Genomic DNA, 23064 nt, shown 5'->3' on the forward strand with positions numbered 1-23064 from the left:
TACCCAAGAGTGGGGACTGGAGAGAACGCGTCCTATGGGTCAATCACCAACTGTCATATGACACGTTGCATTTATTATTCAGGTGCTGTTTCTCCTAATGAAAACTTTCCGTTTAAGATGACGTAACTGTGACAAAATTCTTTGTTGTATATATGCAAAAATGCAAAATACAGAAAATAAAATATACAAAATGACCCATTTGAAGAAAAAGCCTAAGTCAAGTGGAGCCTTCTATAACTATAACGGACCACAAAATTATTAGCAGTTATCCGGAGTTCATTCTGGCTTTAAAATAAAATCAAAAGCCATTTAAATAGTTTCTTAAACTAGGAAATATTTTTGGGTTTTATTAGTGTTATGTAACATAATATAAGTGTTGTTTCCAACTCTCACATTAAAAAGGAGAGAAAAAATGGAATGATGAAAGAGAAAGAAAAATATGTGGACCCCACCTCTTTAATGTGTGTGTAGGAAAGTGAAGTTATATTATGTTAAATGATAAACATAAAACCCAATATTTTTATTGCAAACATCACACTGAGCATTCAGTAGGACGGTATTATTATAAATATGTATTTTAAAAAATATATAATTATAATATTAAAATTATTTTTTTTATCTCTTTGAAAATTTGTCAGCTGATATAAAGAGAGAAAAAAAAAATTAATATTATAATTATATATTCCATAAAATTCATAGTTATCAGAGCACTCGGAGCGACGGTTCCACCGAAGATAATGCTCTCCACTTCTCAAATGGAGACAAATGCTTCAGTCAAATACCCATTTTACTCCGTCTATTAATTGTGAAACAGTGGAGTTCATAAACTCTCTGTTCTTTTGAGCTTTAATATATATGCGGAACTCGTGTTTCTTTCTATGACTTCAAATTCAATGCTGTTTGAACTCCCTACGTATTCCAGAGAATAGCATGACAAAGGAACTTATTCAACACGTTAGGTGTATGGATCCTTCTATGATTTCAGTCATTGATAAATAACATAACATAATGTGATCTATATATATTATTTCTAAGATGAGAGTTATATCAGGCGTAAGCTGCATTTACATTTTTCAATGACATTTAATTTATTCATTTGCAGCCACGAGCAAGAGGGCCTTCGTAATTACTAAGAAGCATGACTCCCGCGGAGTTTGACAACGGACCTAGACAAAGTCTTATGTTAAGTGATTCAGACTTGACTATTGAGAATTGAGAATTGAGAGCGTCTTTCGATCGAAAGATCTCGAAGATGACCACACACCCATAAAAATTCATAAAAAGGATTTAAAAAAAAAAACACCTATTGGTAATTAGCTTATTGCTAGAATTGGTTTACAATTCAGATAACAAGATTCACACATAATCCCATATCAATTTAAACATAAATATGGAATATATATCAATATAATTTATTCATAGAATAGGCTATCGGATTATTTACCTGGTCAAAATTGTTATATGGATGTACGAGTGTATGATATAACAAATAAAGATAATAATTTTTAAAAAAATATAAGATACGGGTACGACAATACATATTAAATAAAATATTTATGTTTACCAAAATAAAAATAAACTATTTATGTTGTAAATATTTGTTATTTTATTATTATTAGTATTTGTTGTATTGGGCCAAGCCCATTAGGTCAAGTATTAGGGTTTTCATTCTCTATAAATAGAGACCTCTTTGTACAGATTATTCACACAATTCAATAATATTTCAAATACCCTTTTCTTTCAAGTTGGTATCAGAGCTCTCGATCCTGAGGGCTCTGCTTCCGCAATTACCGCTTCTCCTTTCCTCTTCTCGCCGCCAATCAGTCGCCACCGGAAATTTTTTCCGGGGACCTTTTTTTGGACCGAGAGGACCTGTTTTCAAATCTTTTTTCTCTGATCTATCAGTCTGTAGACCTTTTACAATCAATTGACGGCCGGATCTCTTAAGAACGACTCAAACCCACTACTGTTTAACACTGGAACAGTACTTTCTGGTGACCGTTTGGACTCCGCTCAGCCATAGAAGGGACCGCCACCTCCGGACGACCTCACGGTGAAAATACCAGCTCCGGCGGCCGCCGCACGCGCTGCCACACTCCTGGCGAGTGAGGCCCACTCGCAGACACCTCTATCGGCGCGTGGAGGCGCGTGACTGCTTCTTTCCAGCTCCGGTCAACAGCGTTCTGATCGTCTCTTCATCCTCTTTCTGGATCTGTGATTTTTTCTCAGATCGGACGTCGTTTGGTATTTTCTTCGTATTTTTTGGATACTTGGTGCTATTCTTTGACAAGTTTTGTGCAGTATGGCCTCTTCTCAAAGGAGTTCCTTTACCAAGTTTTCTGATGGTGTATCTTCTAGAAGAGATGATCGATGGTATTCTTATTGTAAAAGAACAGGTCATATCAAAGATCTATGTTTTCGCCTCCATGGAAAGCAAACTGTCTTAGAAAAGATGGCAAGGTTGTGTGGTCAAGCGCATTTTACTTCCTCTGAAATAACTCCTGCACCTAATAAGACCCAAACTGCATTTTGTCCAGATGAGTTGGAACGGCTCCGAACCATTCTTGATTCTATGAGTAAGCCATCTGATACTAGTGCTTTGACTATGACTGGTATGAGCTCCAAAACTTATTCTTTCCTTTCTTCATGTAATGATTTTAAACATTCTTGGGTTGTTGATTCTGGTGCTACTGATCATATGGCTTGTTGTGCTGACTCCTTTACTTCTTATCATCCTACCATTGGAACTCATACAATAGTCGTAGCTGATGGCTCTCATACATCAGTTGCGGGTTCTGGTGACATAAACTTACAGCAGTCCTTACATCTTAAGGATGTTCTTCATGTTCCTAAACTCTCCACGAATCTTCTTTCTATTCATAAAATTACAAAAGATTTGAATTGTACTGTAACCTTCTATCCTACCCATTGTGTTTTTCAGGATCTCGCCACGGGGAAGACGATTGGTAGTGCTAAAGAGCAAGGTGGGCTGTACTATCTGGTGTCACAATCTCCTGCAAATAAAGTAACAGATCACATCTTGATGTCTCATGGTCAATCAACTGCTGATTCTTTGATTTGGCTTCATCATAAGCGCTTAGGTCATCCTCCATTTAGTTTACTCAAATCTTTATTTCTGTCATTGTTTTTGTTTAAGTCTGTTGAGTCTTTTCATTGTGATGTTTGTGAATTTGCTAAGCATCATCGTGTGTCTTTTCCTTCTAGTATTACTAAGAGTGTTGAACCTTTTGATCTTATTCATTCTGATGTTTGGGGTCCCTCTAAAGTCGCTCATGCTTCTGGAAATAGATGGTTTGTTTCTTTTATTGATGATTGCACTCGTGTAACTTGGGTGTACTTAATGCGTGAAAAGTCTGAGGTACCACAACTGTTCTTTCAATTTTATAAAATGGTTGAGACCCAGTTTGATAAAAAAATCAAGAGATTAAGAACAGATAATGGTACTGAATATGTTAATCACAGTTTTTCCCAATTATAAGAAATAACGGTATGATTCATGAACTTGCTTGTGTTGACACCCCCCAACAGAATGGGGTTGCTGAAAGAAAAAATCGTCACCTTCTTGAAGTGGCTCGTGCATTAATGTTTCAAACACATGTACCCAAATACTATTGGGGAGATGCTATTCTTACTGCAGCATTCTTGATCAACCGTTTACCCACTCGGGTACTTGACCATGTAAGTCCTATTCACTCTATGACTTCTTTTTTCCCTTCTATTCCAACTATGAGTCTTCCTCCACGAGTGTTTGGGTGTGTTACTTTTGTTCATGTTCATAAACATCATCGTAGTAAGTTGGACCCTAGGGCTATTAAATGTGTTTTTCTTGGTTATGTTCCTGATAAGAAGGGCTACAAGTGCTATCACCCTAGTAGTAGGAAATTTTTTGTTTCTATGGATGTTACATTTCAGGAATCTGAGTCCTTTTTCCAAGGTCCTCATCTTCAGGGGGAGAATCCTTCACCAGAAATCTCATCACCTCCCTTCTTTGAGTTTGAATCTTCAGTGTCTACTCCTTTACCTGTGTCAGTGTATCCTCCTCTTGGTCTTGTTCCTCCTGTGTCTGTTCCTCCTGTGTCTGATCCTCCTGTGAGTAATCCTCCTGTGACTGATTCTCCTGTGATTGATACATCAAGTACACCAGAGATACGGAAGATTATGACACCTAAAAGAAGGAAACAACCCACATTGTCTCAGCAGCAACCTCAATCGTCTGAACCACTGGTAAGTCCTGAATCTCATATTTCTGATCATGATGTTAATACTTCTGATGACTTATCCATTGCTCTTAGAAAAGGAAAAAGAGCTTGTCCCAAGAAATCTTGTCCCTCTTGTACTCAATACCCTATCTCCCATTTTGTTTCCTCTGCTAATCTTTCTGTGCAGCACAAAAGCATTGTTTCAGCACTAGACTCTATTGCACCCAAAATCAGTACATGAAGCCTTGAAAGATAGGAATTGGGCTCAAGCCATGCAAGAGGAAATGAATGCGTTGGAGAAAAATAAAACATGGGAGGTTATTGATAGACCTAATGGAAAGAAAACAGTAGGGTGCAAATGGGTTTATGCCCTGAAATATAATTCTGATGGAACTCTTGAGAGATACAAGGCTCGATTAGTTGCCAAAGGTTACACTCAAACCTATGGCATTGATTATGAAGAAACATTTGCTCCAGTTGCAAAGATGAATACGGTGAGAGTCTTGTTATCCCTTGCTGCCCATTACAATTGGGATATAAATCAATTTGATGTGAAAAATGCTTTCCTCAATGGTGAGTTAGAAGAAGTCTACATGGAAATCCCGCCTGGTTTTGATTCTGTGAAGGGAGAAAATAAAGTTTTTAGATTAAAAAAGGCCTTGTATGGATTGAAGCAGTCATCTCGTGCCTGGTTTGGAAGGTTTACTAAGGTTATGATGACCTTAGGATACAGACAGAGTCAAAGAGATCACACTCTTTTCTTCAAGCACTCCCATAATGGGAAGCTTACTGTGCTCCTTGTATATGTTGATGATATTATTATCATAGGTGATGATTTTGTGGAGAAACAGATTCTGCAAACACGGCTTGCCTTTGAGTTTGAAGTCAAAGACCTTGGGAAACTGAGATATTTCCTAGGGATAGAAGTAGCTCATTCAAGGAAAGGAATTTTTATTAGCCAGAGGAAATATGTTCTTGATCTTCTCAAAGAAGCAGGAAAGCTCGGGTGTAAACCCTCTAATACTCCTATTGAGCAGAATCACAAGATAGGCTATGAAGAAGAGAGTCCTCCAGTTGATAAAGGACAATATCAACGGCTAGTTGGAAAATTGATATATGTGGCTCATACTAGACCAGACCTAGCTTATGCTGTTAGTGTTGTCAGTCAGTTTATGCACGATCCAAAGGAGAAACACATGCAGGCAGTAGAGAGAATTCTGCAGTATCTTAAAGCTACCCTTGGTAAAGGATTGTTATTCCGATGTGATGGCAATCTCTCTTTAGAAGTTTACACTGATGCTGATTATGCTGGATCCGTGACTGACCGTCATTCTACCACTGGTTACTATATGTTTCTTTGCGGTAACTTGGTGACATGGAGAAGTAAGAAACAAGATGTGGTCGCCAGATCAAGTGCAGAAGCTGAATTTCGAGCTATGGCTCAAGGCATTTGTGAGTTACTGTGGCTGAAAATTATACTTGATGATCTCAAAATAAAATGTGAGGGACTTATGAAGCTGCTATGTGACAATAAGTCCGCTATTTGTAGAGCTCATAATCCGGTTCAACATGATTAGACTAAACATATTGAGGTCGACCGCCATTTCATCAAAGAGAAACTTGATAGCGGGTTGATTACCACTCCATACATTCCCACTGGGCGTCAATTAGCTGATCTATTGACAAATGGACTTCCTTCAGACAGATTTCAAGAACTTACTAGCAAGCTGCGAATGATAAATATTTATTCCTCAGCTTGAGGGGGAGTGTTGTAAATATTTGTTATTTTATTATTATTAGTATTTGTTGTATTGGGCCAAACTCATTAGGTCAAGTATTAGGGTTTTCATTCTCTATAAATAGAGATCTTTTTGTACAGATTATTCACACAATTCAATAATATTTCAAATACCCTTTTCGTATTTATATTTACATAATGAAGAAATAAAATTAACTTGTGTTTATTGAAACCCAAGTCTCGTGCATTTTCCCGCTTCCCTACTTGTTTAGCGATGCTGAATGTTTGAATTTTTGTGCGGATGAGTACAGAAGGACAACAAAGGAAGAATGAGAATCTGCTTTGAGGCAAGTAATTAGAAAGGACATTACTTGAGTCTGTATCTCAAATTTAAGTAATAGTACTTTGAGAGTGATGAACAAATTTTCGGTACTCCTGTCTTACACCAAATTTTTAATACTATCGTTGTACTCAGTATTTAGTGCAATAATGGTATTATAATTATAGGTTATATTTATCTTAATTATAGAAAAAAAATTATCTCATATTATAGAAATAAAATTACAAGTGAGATTCATATATAAGAGGAGAAAACAAAATAGATGTGGTGAGGGACTAATATCTATTGTATGTAGGAAGTTTGTTTATTTTATGCAACATAAGATAAATATAACCCTATAATTATGTACTTCGGAGAGTATATATTCATAATATTAAGGGTTTTTTTTTCTTCATAAACTTGTCGGCTAATATAAATTTTTTTTTTAATATTATAACTATGTATTATCCGAAATACATAGTTATAATACCACCATCGCACTGAGTATTCAATGGAACGCTAATACTAAAAATTTATTCCTATTTTACATGCATTCGATCTAAAAAGGGTAAAAAGTTGAGATTTAGAGGGAAATAAAAATAAAAATATTGGTTTAAATACAATAAAAATTTTCCCATTTAAAAAAATAAAGAAGGGATATGCCAAAAATATGCATGCAGATGTATCATACGAGTATTGATATCGGATATATCGCCAACATTGCAGTATCCATAAATCATAGCCTAAAAAATTTACACATCAGACATCTCTAGTTTTATCATGTAAAGAAATCACAAAGAAATAAGGTGAAACTTGAAAGAGACTCGAATTCTCTCTCTTGCTCTCAGTAAGCCATTTCCATACTTCTATAGAAAGGAATAAGAGTCTATATCCTTGTACATGCATAAGCTACACTTATCACCCTAAGCTAAGCTCATATAGATACAAAGGCCGTACACCAAAATTTATGTGTAAGGACTGAGGAGTGCTGCACAATAAGCCAAATAACAATATTGATTACTACATTAGGTCAAACAAGTGTTATCAAATTCGACTCGAACCGGTTAGGTCGACTCAAAATTTGGCAAATCGGTCATCGGTCGGTTCGAATCAAGTAGCGGACCGGTCACGTATTGGACTCGGTCACGACTAATTCAAAATTAATGACCCGGTCGGGTAATAAAAATCAGTGAATCGTATATTTTTATAAAAAATAAAATAAAATTCTCGTCTTGTCTAAAAAAAGTAAGTAACTTCTTTCAAAAAATTTTGTAATTTTATTTACTAATGGTATACTCTCCTATAATAATATCAAGTTTCAACTTCCGACTGAAGCAATTTGCGGAATAGGAGAATGTGACATTAATTCCTTGCAAATCCATTTTTATGGGAAGAGTTATTAATAAAGGGAAAAATGTTTATCCTTTTAAATGACATAACTTATGTCATTTTACTCTCACAAAGAAGAGGGACCCACACCTTTATATTTTTTTGTCCACTCTCTCTCCTCCTTTATCTATCTCTTTCTCTCACTTAAAATGACACAACTTTATATCCTTTAAAATAATACACATTTTACCCGTTAATAAATGCCTTATAATTATTAAATATGGTTAGTTGAGAATACATGGTAGAAGAATTATATGTGGTTACTTGATACTTAAATTTTCTTTTTTCTTTGTTTATTTTTTATAATATATCATATGTGGTTACCAGATATGACTTTTTTATTATGGGATATTTGTTTCTCCGTTTGCAGGAAAATAAAATTTCATTCCTCCACAAACATAACCTTGTGGGTCCCATAAGTCAAAAAGAATAAAAAATAATAATTAAAAAACAAGATTAAAACTTATATGTGCAGGAAGGGTGTTGTTTTCTCAAGGAACAAAAGAAAAACAACACCCAAAAACTATATATGCTTGTAGCCTAATATAATAATTTTTTACATGTATTTAAATATTTTATAAATTTTATGTATAAAATATAGCTTTTTATGTACTAATTTGGGTTATGTGTTTCAACCCGTAATCCACCTATTGAACTAATGACGCAATATCTTGACTGAATCAATGACCGAGTCGGTTCTGCATTAAACCAAAATAATTAGTGTGCTCTCTAATATTTTGTCATTCAATTAATTTGAGTTTTATAAAATACATTACTTTTTTTAAAAAAATATTTCAATCAATTCATTGCTTTGCGACTAGTTCGATTCGGGGCGGGTCCAGGATTAAGGTTTTAAATCCTTCACAAAGGTAGTACTTGATAGGATCGAACACATGCTCTCACCCTCACCTGCTCAGTTCCCATGCGTCAACTTAGCTACCACCATTTGGTATAAAATACATTACTGATTATGTTAGTCCACGTCAAAATATCTTACACGCTCCTACTTGGAAAACACAAATCAAATTATTTTTATTTTAATAAAAAATTAGTACACCGAATTAATCAAACAATGTGATCACATTAAGATGTCAAAATCAACTCATGCTGTCAACTATTGACCTAACATGACACAAATACCTTAATAATATATAAAATCACAATAGAGGTAGTAACATACTCAAATCTCAATGACCCAACCAAACTGTAAAATGTGAAATATAGAAAAATACATAAAAGCGTGATCATTTATGCAATTTCAAATGAAATGGTTAAGAGTATCTGCCTAACATTCTTACTGGGATTCAATCAAAAAATCTCAGCAGAACAAAATGAATTTGGTTCCAACTTGCCTCCATCCATAACAGTCATAACAACATAAATATGTGTGTGCAGAATAACAATATTAAACAACAATGATAACAATAGCAGCATATTCACTTGAGGTTCTGCAATTGTGCTAAAATAATTGATGAAAATCAAAGTCCAAATTCGGAATAATTTCACATTTGGATACCTCACACAATTCCAAAGTAATGAAATAGAAAATCAACAATAGAGAAATTGAAATTAAATTTAGGTTTATAGTATAGCCATAATACGCATATTAACTTCAAATAAAAAATGCAATTCCCCAAAAACCATCATTTTAGACGAAATTAAAATTGGGAATAAAAAACAAAATGACAAAGAATTTCAACACCAGAAACCTAGACTGAATTTCTTTTAAAACTGTAAGTCTGGACTATGAAAAACATCATTTTCCAACTCCAGAAACAAAGGCTATGAGAAATGAACATAAAGGCTTCATCAACGCCAATTACCAACGTAACTGTTTGACCTAACTCGATAGGAATCAAGACAGTATTATGTAATGTTTAGATGCTCAACAGCAATAATAGAAAGTCATGCAAAATTGATAATATGCAAAGATCTACAGTACATATTAAAACGATAAGACACAACTGAACACAACTTAGGAAGCTATAACAGCATGACGCTTGTACCCAGTAAATGCTTGAAGAAGTTCTTGATATCCACTCCGATAATGATCAAGAGAAAAGCATAGTTGCCGAATTGCCTCCCTCTTCTCCTCAGCCCGATCTGAGATCACAGCGTTCTGTCTAGTCACCTCTTTTTCAAGCTCTTCAACTTTCAGATTCAACTCATTTACTAGATTCAGTCTCGTTTCAGACCCAGAGATCAACTCTGCCTGTTGTGCGCTTAGCTGGAATAGCTCTCTCTCAAAATTTGCAATTTGATTGTCTCGGAAGCTTACCTCAGCCATAAGTTTATGAGTCTTAGCATTGGCTCCATCTCTTTCAGTCATGAGCAGGTCATATTTCTGCTTATGCCTGTCAAATTCATTATTCACAGCTTCTACATCATGTCTTCTCAGACCAAGTTCTTCCTTCAAACAACTGATTTCACCTTGCAAAACCATTTGTTGACTAGCATGCAGCTCTTCTAGTTTCAATTTCTCAGCTTCGAATTGCCTTAATTTGTTTTCTAATGCATTGCTTCGAGACTCCCATTCCTCGAGTCTAGAGCCCAACTGTATTTTCACTTCTGATAAACTCACAAAATCAGAATGCAACTGATCTTTCTCCAGAGAGAACTGTACCTGGGCATCAAGCATTTCAGCCTTCAATTTTTGCACCTCAAGCTCAAGGTTAGTTTCATTAACTTTGTACAATGTAATCCTGTCTTCTAGCTCCCCAATCTGCTTTCTTCCTGAATCAAGCTGGCATTCTAAAGTGGCCACATTTTCCTGTGCCACATCAAGCTGACCTTGCAACTCATGAGTATCAGATGACTTACTCCTAAGTTCTTCTCTTAATCTTGCAATTTCATCATTCGATGTCTTAAGCTGTTCATTGGCTAACTCCAGCTGTTCCACCAACTTCGCAATCTTGTAGCAACAATCTGGAACATGAGTTTCCAAATCAGCCGTTTGTTTTTGCAACTCCAGTACATTCCCTTTTTCATATTCAAGATTATCCTCTTTCATTTTTAATTCTTTCCGCACATTATCAAGCTGATCCTCTCTTTTCTCAATTTGATTCTTCAAATTGACAATCTCCGTTTCTGAGAGCTGAAGTTTAAAGTTGGAAACTTTAAGCTCTTCCTCATTTTTAATGAATTCTCTGAGCAATTCATCATAACTTTCATTCCCTCTCGCCCACAATATATTATCTATTTTTTCCTCACCAACTATTTGAATTTGTTGCTCCAGATCAGGAAATTCTTCCTTCAGCTTAATACCTTCAGGGAGTCCCTCGCCATCCGTATTCACTGGCATGCCATGGTAATGGACTACAGATGGGATAATAGATTCAGGTTCTGAATCTGAGGATGATGAGGAAGGCGATCCAGAGCCCTCCTTGGTAGAAACCACAGTGCTATCACCACCTGTGCTAGGAGACAAGTCCATATTGACAGGTTGAAGTCCAGACTTCTGCAATATCTGCTTCTGATACGGAGTATAATATGGAGTCACCAATAGACTTCCTTGGTCACAACCTACATCAGAATTGCCAGAGCCCTCCATCCGAGTTTCTGAGGATATAGTCTATGGTAAGAACTGTGCACTAGAAAAAGAAATCCTAAAAGTTACAACATTTTCATTCTAAACATCAACAATCAGCAAGGAACAAGTCATTCAAATTATAGAAATTTAAAAAGAAATAGAAATAACATGAATCCGGATTGCAAAATCACTTAGCGACCAGCCATCACCCTTTTTTCTCTTTATATTCCTAAAACACGAAGTAACTATAAAATAATATCGTACAACTCAAACAAACCACTAACAAATCCAGCGCTTTACAAAATTTCAAAATCCTACAATCAAGATAGATAGCAAATGGAAAATATCCGGCATAGCATGCTTTGAATCTCAATTCTCAAGCGCACAATTTTGTAGATCAAAAGTTAGTATATTTTGCTATTTTATTTTGTTATCTTCTGTTAAGATTGCTTTCTGTTAGGATAGTGCTTAGTGGTGCCTATTCTATTCGGTTTTTTTATTTTTGCACATGTGGTGCTGGTTTGTTAGTGTTAGCTGTCACACATGCCATTCTGTTACGGCATTTTTCTCCTTGTATAAATTCAGCATTGTACACCTGATCTTTTTCTGATTTTGATTGAATGAATATTCAGTTTTGTAAAGTGATCTTGTTCTGCTAATATGGTATCAGATGTATACCTTTAGCCCTCGCCTCCTACCATGGCTCGTGGCACCAATACTAACCGTTCCACCACTGCTGACTCTTCTGGTTCTTCAGCAACCATGGATGATAGCTCCAGCCCTTATTTTCTGCAGAGCGGTGATCATCCCGGTCTTATTTTAGTCTCCCATACACTTTCTGGATCCAACTTCAACTCTTGGCGTCGGGCTATGCTTCTTGCTTTGACTGCCAAGAATAAACTTTGTTTTGTTGATGGATCTGTTCTTCGACCACCGACTTCAGATCTTCTTTTTGCGTCTTGGCTTCGCTGTAATTCCATGGTCATCTCATGGATCTTGAATTCTGTTTCGAAGGAGATCGCAGATAGTCTTCTTTATTTTTCCAATGCTTACGAAGTGTGGAATGATTTGCAAACTCGTTTTTCTGAGGCTAATGGACCGCGGATTTTCCAGCTAAAGCAACAAATCTCGTCTCTATGTCAGGGTTCTTTGGATGTCAATGGCTACTACACCAAGCTTAAGTCTCTGTGGGATGAACTTCACGACTATCTTCCTCTTCCTTCCTGTACATGTGGTGCTCTCCGCACGATCCAAACACAGCGCGAACAGGATCATGTTTTGCAATTCTTGATTGGACTCAATGATTCGTTTTCATCAGCCCGTGCTCAACTTTTGTTGGTGGAACCTCTTCCCTCGCTTGCTAAGGTTTTTTCTCTGATTCTTCAAGAAGAGAGACAACGACAAATTTCTGTTTCTCTCCCTGCTTCTGCTGTTCCAGAAACGCCTTCCTTTCATTCCCTTACCTCTAATTCTTCCTTCCCATCCATGGCTGCCACCACCCAACGCCGTTCACGCCCTGTTTGTACCTATTGTAATATTCCGGGTCATACCCGTGACAAGTGTTTTAAAATCCACGGATACCCACCCGGTTATAAACCCAAACCCATCAGGCCCAATTTTTCCCAAAATACACCTCAGGCCCACTCCTTCCATTCCGTGACTCACCCTCAATCTCCATCTCATTTCCCTAGACCTAATTCCACCGCCGATTCTCCTCTAGCCTTTACCCCCACACAATACAATCAATTGTTGACGCTCATTCAACAGAGTTCTGCGCCGGCGTCCACTTCTTCAGCTCCGTCCGTTACCACGACTACTCCTTCTGTTGCTAGTCTCAGTGGTATGTCTCCTCGTTCTCTTCCAAGTTCTTGCTGGGTTCTTGATACAGGTGCTACGCACCATGTTTGTATTTCCTCTGATCTTCTTGTTGCTTCCGTTCCTTCTAATTCTATGGTTGTTTTTCCTAATGGTTCTTCTGATTTTGTTTCCACTGTTGGTTCGGTGTCTATTTCCGATTCTTTTCTTTTGTTAAATGTTCTATGTGTTCCATCTTTTATGTTTAATCTTCTCTCTGTTAGTGCCTTAACCCGTGACTCTCCTCTTCTTGCTAATTTTTGTTCTTCCCATTGTCTTATTCAGGACCGTGCTTCAGCAACGACGATTGGGATTGCTAGAAGACACGGGGATCTTTATGTGCTTGATAGTCACAACCTTTTTCCCCCTGTAAACATTCCCCCACCCCTTTGTTTTTCTTTTAAGGTTCGTGATCCAGTTCTCTGGCATTCACGTTTAGGGCACTTATCTATTTCAGTTTTAAATTCAATGAAAAATACTTTGGGATTTACTGATAATTTGCAAGTTTCGCATCATTGTTCTATTTGTCCTCTTGCCAAACAGAAACGCCTTCCATTTATTTTAAACCCCAAATTATCTGATTCTCCCTTTGACCTTATACACTGTGATATTTGGGGTCCTTTTCACACCCCTTCTGTAGAGGGATCTCGTTACTTTTTGACCATAGTGGATGACTCAACTAGGTTCACATGGGTTTACTTTTTACGTGCTAAATCTGACTTTTCTGTTGTCTTTCCTTCATTTTACACCTTAATTCGGACTCAATACAATTTTTCCATTAAATCAGTTCGTTGTGATAATGCTCCTGAGTTCAATTTATCTCATTTTTTTGTTTCTAATGGAATTCAAGTTTTCCATTCTTGTGTTGACAGACCCCAGCAGAACTCTGTTGTTGAGCGAAAACATCAGCACTTGCTCAATGTGGCCCGAGCATTACATTTTCAGTCTCATATTCCCTTGGCTTACTGGCAGGATTGTGTTTCAACTGCTGTATATTTGATAAACAGAACCCCTTCCCCTCTTTTATCTTCTAAGTCTCCTTTTGAACTGCTTTGTCACAAACCACCTGCCTATGCTCATTTGCGCATTTTTGGTTGCCTCTGTTACAGCTCCACACTACCAAAAAACCGACATAAATTTTCCCCAAGAGCTCTTCCCGCTGTTTTTCTTGGTTACCCTTCTGGTTATAAAGGGTACAAGCTTCTTGACCTGCAGAGTAACCGTACCTTCATTTCACGAGATGTTGTTTTTTATGAGGACAATTTCCCCTTTTCCTTTCACAACTCATCATCCACATCACAACCTGACCTTTATTTTTTACCTTCACAACCTCCTGATACTGCTAATCCTTCTTCAGAGCGTCCAAAACGTGCCTCTAACCCACCCTCTCACCTTAAAGACTACATCTGTTCCTCTTCAACTATTCACCCCCTTACAAATTCATTATCTTACCATAAAGTGTCTTCTTCTCATTTGGGCTTCATCAATTCCATTTCATCTCATTATGAACCTTCCACTTTTACAGAAGCTTCACAATTACCTGAATGGCAGAACGCAATGGCTGCAGAAATATCTGCTCTTGAGATAAACAGAACTTGGTCAATTGTTTCTCTTCCTCCTGGCAAGAATGCGGTTGGATGTCGTTGGGTTTATAAAGTTAAATATCATTCAGATGGTTCTCTTGAGCGTTACAAAGCTCGCTTGGTCGCTAAAGGATTCAATCAACAGGAGGGTGTTGATTTTCTAGATACTTTCTCTCCAGTGGCCAAACTAACCACTGTCAGAACTCTTCTTGCCCTTGCTGCTATCAACCATTGGACTCTTGTACAGCTGGATGTTAATAATGCATTCCTTCATGGGGAATTACATGAGGAAGTATATATGCATCTCCCTCCAGGATATTCAATTCAGTCTGCCTCTCTTCCTCCCAATGCAGTATGTCGTCTACACAAGTCCCTTTATGGCCTTCGACAAGCTTCAAGACAGTGGTTTGCAAAATTTTCTGATACTTTGTTTCAGCTTGGTTTCATACAATCTGCTTCAGATAATTCTCTTTTTATTCGTTCTAGTACTGCCTGCCTTGTTGTTATATTGGTTTATGTTGATGACATAATAGTTGCTTCTAACAATCCTCATGAAGTGCAGCTTATCTCTTATCAATTACACAACAAATTCAAGTTGAAAAATCTTGGCTGTTTGAAATATTTTCTTGGCCTTGAAGTTGCCAGAAGCTCCAAAGGCATTTCGGTTTGTCAGCATCACTATGCTCTTGAGATACTCAAAGATTCTGGTCAACTGGGTTGTAAAACTCGCACTTCCCCCATGGATGTTGGACTTCGTTTAACCTCCACAGATGGTGATCTTATTTCTGATCCAACCATGTATCGACGCCTCATTGGACGGCTCCTTTATCTCACCATTACGCGGCCGGATCTTTGTTATGCTGTTACTCATCTCAGTCAATTCATGACTTCTCCAAGAATTCCTCACCTTCAGGCTGCTTACAGGCTTCTTGGATATGTTAAACATACCATAGGTCAAGGTCTTTTCTTTCCCACTACATCTTCTATTCAATTAAATGCCTTTTGTGATTCTGATTGGGCCACATGCCCTGAAACCCGCCGATCAATTTCTGGATACTGTGTTTTTCTTGGTGACTCACTTATATCATGGAAGTCAAAAAAGCAACAAACGGTTTCCCGTTCTTCAACCGAGGCAGAATATCGGTCAATGGCTAATGTCACTTGTGAATTACTTTGGTTATTTTCTCTTCTCAAAGATTTTAAAGTTTTGCATCCAAGTCCTGCACACCTCTTCTGTGATAACCAATCTGCCCTTCATTTAGCAGCAAATCCTGTGTTCCATGAACGCACAAAACACATTGAGATAGATTGTCATCTCATCCGTGAGCATATTCTCAAAGGGCATGTGAAGACTTTCCCTGTTCCTTCATCCAAACAGCTTGCTGATATCTTCACTAAGCCACTACTGCCTTCAAAGTTCTCTGTTCTGGTCTCCAAGATGGGTTTTTTAAATATTTACTCTCCATCTTGAGGGGGGCTTTTAGTATATTTTGCTATTTTATTTTGTTATCTTCTGTTAAGATTGCTTTCTGTTAGGATAGTGCTTAGTGGTGCCTATTCTATTCGGTTTTTTTATTTTTGCACATGTGGTGCTGGTTTGTTAGTGTTAGCTGTCACACATGCCATTCTGTTACGGCATTTTTCTCCTTGTATAAATTCAGCATTGTACACCTGATCTTTTTCTGATTTTGATTGAATGAATATTCAGTTTTGTAAAGTGATCTTGTTCTGCTAATATACTTCTTTGAAGCAGATGACATCTTAAATTCTATAAAATTATCTCTCCCTGCAAGATTGCATTTGTTAGTCGAGTGACCTTCCCTAACATATATAAATATCACTGTGTTTAATGAAACTTATGAGCATAAAAACTTCAGATTCTCTTCCTTCGATTCCATTATTGAGCCTACGACTCATTTGCGCAAGTGAACAAAGTTAAAGAATCACAATCACAGCTTAATTATTAGTCCTGTCTGAGTTTCTTAATTCATGTACTCGCATTAGTAGAAGAGTAATACATTTTTATTCTTCATACACACTCAGACACTCACTCCCTCTAGTTCTAAGCCCTTAATGTGGTTATGAGGAGAAAATTACTGATCATGTTTCCCCTAATTTACAAGCTTGATTATGTATTTACATATATTACTGTCTTCATTTACAAATTACAACCATGACTATTGCTCTATGGATGACCAAAACCCAAAGCTCAAGCTCCACAACAATTTAATGAAAAGACCACAGTCACGGTAGTTTCGGTTTTCCCTTGAACAGATATCAGACTCTCATCTACAGTATACTAGTTCAAACAAAGTGAATCACGATGAAACCACAAAACAGCATAACATTTTAATTTTATCATTTCAAATTATCAATAAAAGGTCAATTGAACAATCGAAATGAATTCAACAAACCAAATCCACTGAATCTCGAGATGCAGAGTTGGGGCGGTGAATCGTAACGCAAAATCTGAATTACTTGAAATCAAGAAAGGAATAATAAAAGCAGAAGATTAGCATAATGGAGAAGATAGGCATAGAAATGAAGTTCACTAACCTCTACCGAGCTGAGTCGAAGGACTAAGAGATTGAAGAAGAAGAGGAGATAGTGCAGAATTTTCTAGGCAGAAAAGTAACAAATGTGAACAAAAAAGAGAGAACAAATGAAAAAGCAAAGTGGTTGCCTTTGATTTAAAAGATAGAGAGCCAAACCAAAAGGCAAAGCGACAGAGTGACGTGGCCCCTCAATTTCGGTTCGGGTACCATATCCCGCCTTTCCATCATCTCAAAATTCAATTCAATCTTCTTAAGTTTTTAAAATCAAATCAACGTTAGATGTAAATGGAATAATAATTAAAATTATATATGAAATTTATTTATTATTCTTAATTGTAATTTTTCTTTTCTTTTTCTTCTTTTTAATTGATAAACCAATTACTTTTAAATTAAATAGTGTTTTTTTTTAGGGATGTTTGTTTTGGCAATCCAATTAGCCAATAATATATTTGGTTCATTAATAATTGATTGAATTGCTCTTTAAAGTGTGGGCCATGGCCCACCCATATTTCTCGATGCTCGCGAAACGATTAAATTTCTGGCGGGAAAAGAAACAAGTAGAACTTCGAAAATGTCGGGGGTACTTGTCACTGGACCCGTCACTCGTCAGTAATTGTCTTTCTTCTTAGCCTCAAGCCCTCAACGCTCATTTCCATTACTCAAGAGTTGGTGGGATTTTTATCTAACCAAAGAAAAAGCCCACAAAATAATTTTATTATACAATGCATTTCTTTCCTGATCATTAGTTTAATTTTCCTTATTATTAGTTTTAGGTAGCATACAACTTTTTCATGCAATTATTCAATCACATGGTTATACGTCATTTTAAAAGGTTTGCTTTTACAATAGCTACATTAAAAAAAGCATGTTTCCTTATACCGTGATAATATATAAGGAAAACAGATTTATCCGGAAAAATTTATAGTGGTCCCGCCCTCATATGCTTCTTCCATTGAGAGATTGACATTTGTATAAAAAAAAAAAAATTACTCTCCTTTCTTTCCTCTTTTTTGATTAGTTGTCACATTTTTATTAGTTTGGACCACTTAAAATTTGATGGTACAGAAACACCAAAACTCTTCTCGATTTATCCTGCAATTGAGAAAAATCTCTTCTCCTACCCTTATTTTAATGTTTGAAACAGTTAAGAGTGTCCATGGATCAAATTAAACCAATTTCTTCAAAGAATCCAAACGAATTGATTTAAACGGCGTGGTTCGAAAATAGTTTGGTTAAAAAATAATTTGGTTCAAAATCAGTTTGGGTCGATCATATTTTAAAAATTAAGAATTAAAAAATTAAAGAAAAAAATATTAAAAACCAGTTTTGTTCTTAAAGCGGTTCTTTAAACACTAATTTGGTTCATGAACTGATTTTTAAAAATTAATTATTTTAATTACGGTTCAATTTTTTGATTCTTTTGCACATTCATGATGACAACCACTTTTCTATTTTATTTTTTTAAGGTGTGCCCCTTTCTCTCTCGGAATGAAAGTTTCAATTTCTCATGCAACATAAAAAGTTACAAATCCAATACATAATCGAGTGTTATAGCAGACAAAATTTTATATTAATAATACATTAAAATTAAACTCAAACAATAATTCAATCATTAGCATTGAAAAAGTTTTACAGTCGGGTTTAATAATATTTTGCCATATTATTTAGTGAGTTTGATTATAATCAAAAAATAATGAAAGAAATTACATCAATGAAATAAATATATTGAAATTAAACTCTATAATTAATATATAGAATAATGTGTACCCTTATTTAAGTCAAAATTACTAAAGCCACATCCAGGAATGATCGGATAACACATTCAAATTTTGTAATAATTCTTCTTTAGTATGAACTAGATATTATTTTCGTGCAATGAACAGATTTCTTTATATTTTAAGTTATTCGCGTAAAGTCATAGAGAAGTGGACGAGTGCAAAAATCCACAATCGCCTACTCATGGGGACTTCCAATTGTGGCCTCACTTTATGTCCTTTTAGAAATGTAGCATATTAAATTAATGATTAAAGTTAGAGTTTGACTTACAAAATTAGGGGCAGTAGTATTTAAAACTTTTTGAAATTAAACTATTTGAAATGAATAACTAAATTAATTTAACTATTGAAATAAATAATCTAATTATTATATTAAAAACCCAAATTGTAATATCTCAACCATGGCTTTTAAAATTGCCGAAGGACCTTGGAATTTTTTCTCTTTGAAGAATTACTCAAACGACATTTTTATTATGAAAGGTGTGGCACTGAAGAGTATCAATTCATGAAAATATTCTTATGTTCTCACCTCTAAGAGGATCACCATCATTGAAATGAATTTATGATGAATTCCACTATAGGACTAACATGGAACTAACGTAAACCCAATAGTCGTAATATTCTTTCTAGAAGGAACTCCAGGAATGGCCTCTCCTATTATCAAGAGGGAAGAATAATGTGATGGGCAAAACTATTGTACTAAGTGGATGCTCCCCTCTCTAGAAGCTGATCGAATCAAATCCCAAAATAGGACCTAGTTCATTAGCAATACAATCAAGTACTCTAGTTACTTTCATTCATAAGTAGAGCGGCTTACTCGTGCCTATCTTATAGTCCACCCAAAATTGGCACTCTACGCTTTGCTAGGAGTTTTAGACATTTCACACGGTAAATGTTTTTCTTATCTGTTGGAAAAAACTTAGGGGAATGCATTTGTGCTGTTACATGAAAAAAAAATATTGTCCTGTAGAGACCACATTTTGAGAGAGAGAAAATGATATAAAGAGAAAGAAAATAATATATGGGTTCCACAATAAAATGTCTCGTAAAAAAAAATTGGAAAATACTACTCTCGTTTTACATGAGATTGTTATCTCATTTTCTCTCACTTCGAAAATCGTACCTCCTCTCTTTTTTTCCTTTTTTGCTTTTTAATGGTAGACCCCACTTGAATTCTCTCTATAACATGAGAGAACTACTCTCATGTAACATGAGATTAATATTTCCCAAAAAAATTCCAATAACATTACCTATAGATTACCCAAAAACATATTTCATGCTATAGACTCTTCACAATTTGAGCCATCAATTTTTTTTCTTTTTCATTTTTTTTATATTGTGGGGCCCACTTGAAAATATTTTTGTGAAAAATACTCTTATCTCCAACGACACAAGAAAAAATAACCTTTTACACGCTAATATCCTTGGAGAACAAACAAATTTCTACCATCTACCTAAGGTCCATAACCCATAATCTTCGCCAATAACATTGATTTCAGGCTGACATATGATATGATGACTATTGAAATCTCCTATCCTTTGAATAATTTTTGTAATTAATGAAAATTTAATTAGACGTCTTATAATATAATTATTGTTGTGGTTACAAATATCATTTCAACCTTAAAGAAAATTATAGTTACATAATTTTGAGAAACCCATTCTCTAAATACAATGTAACCCTATACATTTTCATAGTATAAGATTTAATATAATATGCATCATATATGGATTTGACCGTATAAATAAATTCTATTATATTTAACAATTATTTAATGGGGTAGGATATTGTAACAACTAATTAATATTACTCTCAATGTTACTATCAATTAATTTCACCGTTAGATCGATTATGTCGATCTAACTGTTATATTTATTTTCATTTTTGTATGGTTATGATTTTTCATATTTAATGTATGAAAAATCATAACTTACAAAGGTGAAAATAAATATTAAATATTAAATATGATAAATCATAACCACACGAAGATGAAAATAAATATAACCGTTGGATCAATATAATTGATCTAACGGTGAAATTAATTAATAATAACACTAATTGGTTGTTACAATATCCTTCCACTATTTAATACACTAATTTATATAAACCCACCCCCTCCCCTCCCCTCCCCTCCCCTCCCCTCCCCCCCACAATCTTATGAGAAACAACCCGATTAAAGAAAAAAAAAATGGAAATTCCACTTTCATCCTGATACTATCAATTCCTCCTTCTTACATAGGGCACTAAATAGGCCCTCTTTCTTTAAACCCGCCCGCTTATGAATTGCAAAAAGTAAGGGGTCCATCATCCCCTTAAGTCCATTACATTATTTTCTGTGTCCAACCGACACAGTATAGAGCACCAAACATAGGAAATATGGTGATTCTGTAGCTCATTTTCACTCTTCAAAAGTCAAAACCAAGCATAAATGCTACTGATATATCTTTCCAAATTTGAATTCTGATGATATTAGCCAATATTTTTAAAACAAGGAAAGTTAGCTGCATCAAAAATTTATAATAGGATTTTATTTGCTCTGTATATATTACTTTCGCTTTGGCTTTGATAATATTCGATATCTTGTTTGGTTTTTTGTTTACTGAAATGATACTTGCTCGTAAGGGGCAAGGTACATAAAAAAGAGGCATTGATGATGAATAATAAAAAGAGTAAAGTTTAACTATATCCAATGGCGGAGCTAGAAAAATTGAAAAGCTAGTGCCAAAAATCAGCCAACTATGAAGGAAGCTAGTGCTAGAACCAGCAACTATGGAGAAAGCAAACCATTTACCGTCACTGAAGATAAAAAAAAACTTCTAATTTTGGAAACCAGTTAGTGCTAAGGCACTTGCTGGTTCCAATGTGGCTACGCCACTGAGTATATCATGTGACTTATTTTAAAATCAGTTACTCTAAAGTCACACAAAATGTTTAAAAATATAATAAAATTATTTATATATTTTTCCCAAGTGCTTACATTTTTGGGATGAAAGGTATCAGAAAGATAAAGAAAGAGAAAGGAATTGAACTGAGTTTCTGAATCTCACAATTGTAAAAAAGAATTGATCAGTAACAGATGAGGATTTATCTCTACTTATATAGAGATCTATTTAATAACAACTAACAACTATTGTCAAAACTAACTAACTGAATTCTGTTTTAGATACATTGGGCCATTGGTTATATATTTGTCATTCCCCCGCAAGCTGAGTGGGCTTGGAGTCCAGAACACGAAGCTTGGACTTGAACTGAATAAACGGTGAAGTGGAAATGGCCTTAGTGAGTCCATCAGCCAGCTGATCTAGAGCAGGTACATGATGAACTGACACTTTCTTTTCCAACACTTTTTCTCGGTCAAAATGGAGATCAAGCTCAAAATGCTTGGTACGAGAGTGGAACAAAGGATTTGCAGTAAGAAAAACAGCTGACAGATTGTCACAGTAGATGGTGGGAGGTCGCGGAATGTTAATCTTGAGTTCATATAGTAATGACTAGATCCATGTGAGCTCAGCAACGGTAGTAGCCAAACACCGATATTCAGCTTCAGTGCTGGATCTACTGACTACATGCTGCTTTTTCGAGGACCAAGTAACAAGATTGGATCCAAAAAAGATGCAGAAACCACTTGTGGAGCGACGATCATCAATGTCTGAACCTCAATCCGAATCACAATAAGCAGCTAAATTAAAATTAGGGGAAGGATTGATTACCAGACCATGGGACATCATACCACTCAGGTAACATAAGATTCTTTTTACTGTTTCCAGTGAGTGTCTAAAGGATTGTGCATTAATTGGCACACTTTGTTAACACTGAAAGTTATGTCAAGTCTGGTTATTGTAGCATACTGAAGAGCACCAACTATAGAATGGTACTGGGTAGGATCTGGATGAGGAGAGCCATCTCGAGATAAAAGTTTGGAAGTTGATATCATCGGAGTGGGCATGGTTTTGCAGTCTGTCATGTTGGCTTTCTTGAGGAGATCCAGTATGTATTTGGACTGATGAAGATAATAGCCACCAGATGTTGTCTTTGTAGCGTCTATGCCAAGGAAGTAGTATAGTTGACCAAGATCTTTAAGTGAGAATGCTTGATTCAGGG

At 35.8% G+C, this 23064-nt stretch overlaps 1 protein-coding gene across 1 annotated transcript; it reads right to left on the reverse strand.

Annotated features, from left to right (window-relative positions):
* Positions 1–9554: 9554 nt before the first annotated feature.
* On the reverse strand, positions 9555–11216 carry LOC133300514 (protein NETWORKED 4B). Its single transcript, XM_061500075.1, has 2 exons — positions 11009–11216; positions 9555–10906 (listed from the first exon to the last, which is right to left on the reverse strand). The coding sequence occupies exons 1-2, from the start codon at positions 11214–11216 to the stop codon at positions 9642–9644; spliced, it is 1473 nt and encodes a 490-aa protein (XP_061356059.1). The 3' UTR covers positions 9555–9641.
* Between the last annotated feature and the right edge of the window lie 11848 nt (positions 11217–23064).

The sequence above is a fragment of the Gastrolobium bilobum genome, unplaced genomic scaffold (assembly GCF_033153095.1).
Source record: "Gastrolobium bilobum isolate Gb01-03AN ecotype WA unplaced genomic scaffold, APGP_CSIRO_Gbil_v1 utg3131, whole genome shotgun sequence".
Taxonomy (NCBI): Eukaryota; Viridiplantae; Streptophyta; class Magnoliopsida; order Fabales; family Fabaceae; genus Gastrolobium; species Gastrolobium bilobum.